At 40.6% G+C, this 6,974-nt stretch overlaps 1 protein-coding gene across 1 annotated transcript; it reads left to right on the top strand.

Annotated features, from left to right (window-relative positions):
* The first annotated feature begins 2,597 nt into the window (after window positions 1-2,597).
* On the top strand, window positions 2,598-5,064 carry LOC114746531 (trihelix transcription factor PTL-like). The gene is made up of 2 exons (XM_028934748.1): window positions 2,598-3,088; window positions 3,909-5,064. Exons 1-2 carry the CDS (start codon window positions 2,643-2,645, stop codon window positions 5,056-5,058), a joined length of 1,596 nt encoding a protein of 531 aa, XP_028790581.1. The 5' UTR covers window positions 2,598-2,642; the 3' UTR covers window positions 5,059-5,064.
* Window positions 5,065-6,974: the final 1,910 nt, after the last annotated feature.

Genomic DNA, 6,974 nt, shown 5'->3' on the forward strand with positions numbered 1-6,974 from the left:
CAGCAAATCTCTTACATTTCAAACAAAAAATCAATTATAAAAAACACAGTAAAGATTAGAAAGCTTCCAATCTTCCCGGTTCCCAGGCTAGCTAAAGCATGCAAATGTTTTCCATAGAAATTTCCAATACCCACTTGATTGTGATAATTGAATAGAAAGCATGACCTTGCCTATAGCCAGAATGTTATAACACAGAACACTGAAGAGAAAAATCACAAAACAGAAAAAATTATACCTAGCTAGCAACACTGAGAAATCATATGAAAATTATACGGCTCAGCAACTGCCCTCCCTGCTTCCCCCTCATTTTCCCTCCATTTTCAAATGTTTTTTTTAATTACTAAATTCTATATTCAATAGGTGACATTTTAATATTTTATAAACAAAAAATAAATTCGTTTTCACTTTTTTATGATTTTCTTTTTAAATCTATACAGCACATGTTAGAATACAGTAATTGAAAGAAATAAGAAAAAAGCATTTGGGAAGGGAGGGAAAATGAGGGGAAGGAGGAGGGAGCAGGGACCCTCTTCCCCAGCAAAACACATCCCTAAAAACCACAAATCAGAATACCAAAATGAGTCTGTATCCAGTTTTATTCTATTATCATGTAAGGTGAAGAGATGTGCCCAGAGAGAGTAGATGACGAAGAGGAGTAGAGAGAGCTGCGAGTATATCCTACGACGTGATCTGCGAGTGCATCTCCGTCACCGTTGGGCTTCTCAGAGCCCAGAGGGCTATAATCCCCCCGCCCCGCCCCCGGGGGCTTTTTTTTGGAGGGGGGGGGGGGGGACGGCGGCTTCCGAGATCGAGATCTGAGCGAGGTGAGGAGGATCGGATTGAGACGAGGTCGAGGATGAGGCACCTAATTAGTGACGAGTAGTGACTTTGGTAAATACGAGTAGTTATTTTTCCCTCTTTTAGGTTTTTTTCTTCTCTCTTCTCTATTCTCTTTTCTTAGTAACAAAAATTAGTAATTCAAGTATGTTTAAATGGGCCGGTCCGTTTAAATTTTACAAGGCTGCTCCGTTTAAACCTAAATGGTCCTAAAATCATATTAACCTCAAGCCTGCAAGCTTCTAATTCAATGGGTTCGACGTGTTCTCTCACCTCCATCAGCGATATTTATGATCACACGCGCGCGCACAAGCGTAGTAACAGTGACAGGTGAGGAAAGAAGAAGACAATGGCTCCAGGGGGGTCCAGGATGGCGCGCCCCTCAAAAACATCACAACCAAATAATTTTGGAACCACGATCAGACTCAGATATGTTCATTTTGATGGTAACAGTTGCCTGCTCTTCCCGCCAAAACAAAACAGTGTCAGGGAGTGATGAACTGATTTTCATTACCTAGCTCCCTCGTGTGGATAAATAACATATACTTGCGTCACGTATATGGCAAGCTAGAAGGAAACCACAGAGCCTGGTGTGTACTGCCGAATGCTAGATCTTAATAACCAATATCATCAATACGAAATGTGAAATCTCCGGGGAGCCACACTACACGTATAAGTCACAAATATGTAGTAAAACCTCCAAGGTCCATGTAACATTTATATATTCTTTCAAGGTGCAACTCACGGAATAAATGATTTCTGATTTTACAGATAACGTGGAGACTGTGGCACTGTGCGGAGAGAAGCTTAGACTGACGAGTTCCTCTTTGTGAGCTTCATAATGAATTAAATAGGGATTGGGAACCTTGTCTGAACACCAACAGAAAAAGGCAAAGCAGGAATTTAGTTTTGTTTGTTTGTTTGTTTGTTTTAACTCATTCAGCTCTGCGCCTTTAATGCACTCCATGTTACCCCTATTTTCTTGTTTAAAGAAAAAGGAAAAACTTGTCTTCGGGTCGCAACGATTAAATCTCAAGTACTTTCAAAGGAATTAATGCACACAGCACATGCATTGATGCATGTTTACCCGTCTGAGAAAATCATCGGAGCCATACTCTGTTGTTCCCCTTGCAGTTTTTTTTTCTTTTTTAAAATTTGTAAAACACGAATTAAATCTTAAAATAGACATCGTTATGGCAGAGCGTGACTGGATGAACTAAATTCTATTTATCAAGCAGATTTTCATGATGCAACGGCACACATTTTTTGTTATCAAAATTAAGAAAGCGGCAATTGCAGGTGCCTAGCCAGTTTGAGGAAAATGCGAAACACAAGTTAAGGAAACGGTGGAGATGATGTGAGTGTAGGCAGGGAATAATTGGTAGAAGTCAAAAGGGGAGGATCCAAGGCATCACACAGGCGTCAGCACATGAGAGCCCAAACTGGGCTGTCTTCCATTGCTCATTTTACTTTAATCAACACACGCGTCAAATTTTAATTAGATGCAATTAATTAAGAGATTAAAATAAATATATTTAGGGGTTTAGTTTTATTAGTCGGGTGTTTCTGCGGAGTCCCAGCGGCCTCTGTGTACGTACAAAACAAACCCGCAGAAGGACGCAGGCGATGAGAGAGAGGGTCTCACTCGCCCTCCTCACACACTACTCATACGCTTGGACTCATACCCTATGGGACCATCGTCCTTCCCTTCAAATTTGAGCTTTTTTCCTGGACGACACGATCCGACTCTGCCGCTCCCTCCCCCCCTCCTCCCTTAGCTTCCTCTTCAGCCAGCGATAATTCTCATGGAAATGGAGGATCACCATCGTCCGCATCAACATCCGCAGCAACATCTTGAGTATGGTACTATGGGGGATCTCCGGCACCTTATGAATGCACCGAGGTCGCTCTCGGCGGACCTCTTCCCGGCTCACCCGAATTTGACGCCCACCCACCACTACGACGCCTTGTCTTTTGGTCGTCATCAACTGATGGCTGATATAATGCCTCGCGGCCTTCACGATTCTTCTGCTCTTAATACTAGCATTTCCGTGGCCACTCCCGCTGCCGCCGCCAGTACTCCCACGTTCAGTGCCTTTGAGGCAGACACTTCTGGGGGTTTCCCCGGAGACGCCTCCACCGCACGATGGCCCAGACAGGAAACTCTAACACTTCTTGAGATCAGATCTCGTCTTGACTCTAAGTTCAGACACGCCAATCAGAAGGGCCCCTTATGGGATGAACTTTCTAGGTACACTTTCCCCACTTCTTGCTCCATTCTCTCCCTTGCTACTCGCTTCTTTCCCCCTCTTTTCACCGAGTTAAATGATATTAGAATTCTTTACGCTGCAAAGATTCAGCACTAGCAACCAAATTTCATATTAGTAAAAATGACTGCACTTGGAGTCTTCGGTCGTCAGCCATCGATTTCTGAGTATACGATTTCGTTTCTCTTCCTTTCGCTGGAAAATGACTATGCACTCGTACAGTTGCTTCCTTTTCCAACAATATTTCTCTCTTTCTACTCAATTCATGATTATTCATGCTGCAGCTTCAGTATTTAAGTTTACTATGTATACCAATACCCTCGCGGTTCTACCACTGACTCGCGTCTCATCTAGAAATTTTGTACCCCTCTTTTAAGTGCAAGTTTTCCCTTTTATTCTTGTTTTATTCCTCCCAGATTGAAGATCATTTGGCTTTTTTTGATGCCTTTGCATACCTATTTGCTCTTATCTAATTTGATCCTACGAAGTGACATCAGCCTGAGGCCATTCCCTCATAAAGCTCATTTCTCTGTAGCAACGGTCCCAGATCTGTCATATGCTTAGTTGTATTTGCTATAACTGGGTAGCAAGAAATGAACATAAAAAAGGTCAGTGCATGGCACAGCATTGTTAACTACTAAAATTAGCATCACCCTCACATGGACTTCTTTAGGTACTCCTAGTCAAAGCTATAATTATTAGGGTTTAATCTCCGACCATATTAGTTGTGTTGTTAATTAGGTTTTTTTCCCCTTTTGTCCCATACCTTGCCCATCATTTGGTTTTGCTTGTCTTGATGTCCAGAATCATGGCCGAAGAATATGGATATCAAAGGAGCGGCAAAAAATGCAGGGAAAAATTCGAAAACTTGTATAAATATTACAAGAAAACAAAGGAAGGCAAGGCAGGAAGACAAGATGGGAAGCATTACAGATTCTTTCGCCAACTTGAAGCCTTATATGGAGAAAGCAACAACCCAACCTCAGTCCAAGAAACCAATTTGGGTGGCAACAGTCTTCACTTTCACACCCCCTCCCAAACAAACCAAGACATTTTTAATAGGCACTGTGATAGCGTGAGCCTCACTAATAACTCCACTGAGGTGGACACATCATCATCGGATGAAAATGATTCAATGGAGAAGAGGAGAAAGAGAAGAGGAAGAAGCTGGAAAGTAAAGATAAAAGAGCTGATCGATTCGGAGATGAAGAAGGTGATGGAGAAGCAAGAGGCATGGTTGGAGAGATTAATGAAGACACTGGAGGAGAAGGAAAAGGAGAGGGCACTGAGAGAGGAAGAATGGAGTAGACAAGAGGCAGCCAGGTTAGATAATGAGCATAAGTTTTGGGCTAAAGAGAGGGCATGGATTGAAGCCAGAGATGCAGCTTTAATGGACGCATTGCAAAAATTAACAGGAAGAGAAATAAGGGCTGGTGATCCAACTACTGCTGATATTCAAAATTACAGCGAAAACCAGAATGAAGATGGAAGTGAAATACTACATAGCACTGACAGAGTTGGTGAAAGTTGGACAGAATCTGAGATCACTACTCTCTTTCAGGTGAGAGCTGAGGTGGAATCCAGGTTTGGGCAAAGTGGGTGTCCGGAGGAGGTTCTGTGGGAGGAAGTTGCCAACAAAATGACTTGTTTTGGCTACCATAAAGCTGCTTCCGTGTGCAAAGACAAGTGGGAAAGTATCAGAAGCTATTACAAGAAGCGCAAGCAAAATTCTGCTAGTTTTTACTTGGAAACCAATAATCAGTCACCCCTATATAATCAAGCAAGTGTTTATTGTGATGTCAACCAACAGCGGCAGATTGGTTCTTCACCTTCAAATTCTAACGTTGGCAATGCTGCTAGGGCTGATAGTTGTTTTCCCTTGTTTATGTGTGAAGGAGAAAATATGTGGGAAAATTTCGGCTTAAAGTTCAACAAAGGAAACCAAAACCCGTGAGCTAAGCACTGTTGACGCCTATGCAACAGAATTGACAGATCTCTCTTTTTTTTTCCTCCTTCATTTTTTCTTGAACTAGATATATCTATGTGTATTGCACAATGTTCTGAAAAATGAGTTATATATTGATTATGACTACTTGTGAATAGCACGAGTCGTTATAAATTTTATTATATATATACTTTTCTAATTCTAAATAAAACTCACTTTAGTATAATACTAAAAATTGGTCTTATATATAGAATCGGAGGAGTATATTGATACTTATCCTATCCGTGTATATATGTAGAGGGAGATTGATGAGGATTAGCTGCGCTCCATGTCAATTCATATAAATTATATCCATGTACGGGCATTTATATATATGAGAAAAAGAATTAGCTTTTGAGGCAGATTTAACTTGTAGGGAGAAGACGAAGGGGCAAAGCTAACTTAAAATTAAGCTTTGGCAAACGACCGCAATTGAAAGTGTTATTTCTTGCACGCTCACAGTTACTTAATTGGTTACATTGCATTACTTCGATTTCTTTGTCAGTCTTGCGTGCTCTCCTCCTTTTGTAAATCTTTAATTTATCCTTAAGGACAGTACAGGTCTGATGTGTCCGTACTGAATGCATGTAATACAGAAGCAATTTATTCTGCTCACAGAAAAGTAAGGAGGCAATTTCTTTCATTGTCTTCTTTTCTTTTCATTTTATGGCCGTACAGGATCACAGATGGATGTGTCCACGGATATTGTTGAGATATATCGATTATATGATTATTACGTCGACTTTTTTTATCAATCGCCGTACTATTAATTAGTCTTGGTTCATAGTTACACATAAGAAAGGTACGTACGTTGAAGTTTGTGTGGAAAGAACATAAAATGCAGCGTCCTAATCAAAGCGGCACTGATAGTTTAGGATTTGGCGGGCAGAAGGGAGGTGTTTTATTGTAAGGCGAAGAAGCTTCCCTTAAGTGTTAGACCAGAGAACATCCAAGCTGACATTTCAACGTGGCTAAGAGATTTGGTGCATGCAGGAGTAGAGGGAAGGTAATTGTAGGAACGAACGTGATATATATTTGTAGAGATTGAAGGGATGGTTTCAGACCAAAAAAAAAAACAAGAAGAGATGGTGAATAGTGAATAGTGAATAGTGCATAGCAGTGGCAGGTGCAGGGGGTCTTTTTGGTGCCGTGAAGTGTTAACTTGAATCGTAAGGCTTGCCGTGTATTGTGTATTCTCAGATGCTTAGGTCATCACACCTCACATCTGTGTCCGTACGTTGGGAAAGAGTAGGGAAGCTTCCTGCAAAAAGGAAACCTTACTCTTACACTGGGATTCACCAGGTACATCACACTTCCCCTTCACAACTTGACTTTCCCAGTTTTTCTGCACCTTTCCCTTCACTTTAATTTAATTCCCAGTCCTCAAATTTAGTGGCTTCGCAGTTATAAATTTAAAATTCAATATATTTGAATTACTAGTATTAAGATTAATACTACATAAACAATTCAAGGAAGAAAATCTAAAAATATCCACGAGAGAGATGTCGAATTGGTAGATTCACCTCGCATCACCTTTCGCATAGGAAAATTATTAATAATGCTAATATTTCGCAGGAAACACGTTGTTATTTTTTATTTATTCTCGATTTATATAATTTTTAAGCCCCGTTCCATTGAAAAACTCAACTTGAATTGAATGGAGTGTAAACTGTAAAAATTAAACAAGTAGATATGGTGCTCTAACTTTACGTTTCAGCGTCTTGTTCTGCAGTCTACACATCACAATTCTTTTGGGATGTACTCGTGTGCACCACAGTTTTTTTTTTACCCCGGGAATTATGAATTGCAACCGTTAACTTGGCTAAGTGTGAGTTGACGCAAGAAGTACCATTAGTTAAAGCATAAATATGTATTACTTTTTAATT

Source organism: Neltuma alba, unplaced genomic scaffold, assembly GCF_004799145.2.
Source record: "Neltuma alba isolate B1F8T4 unplaced genomic scaffold, ASM479914v2 tig00005044_pilon, whole genome shotgun sequence".
Classification (NCBI taxonomy): Eukaryota; Viridiplantae; Streptophyta; class Magnoliopsida; order Fabales; family Fabaceae; genus Neltuma; species Neltuma alba.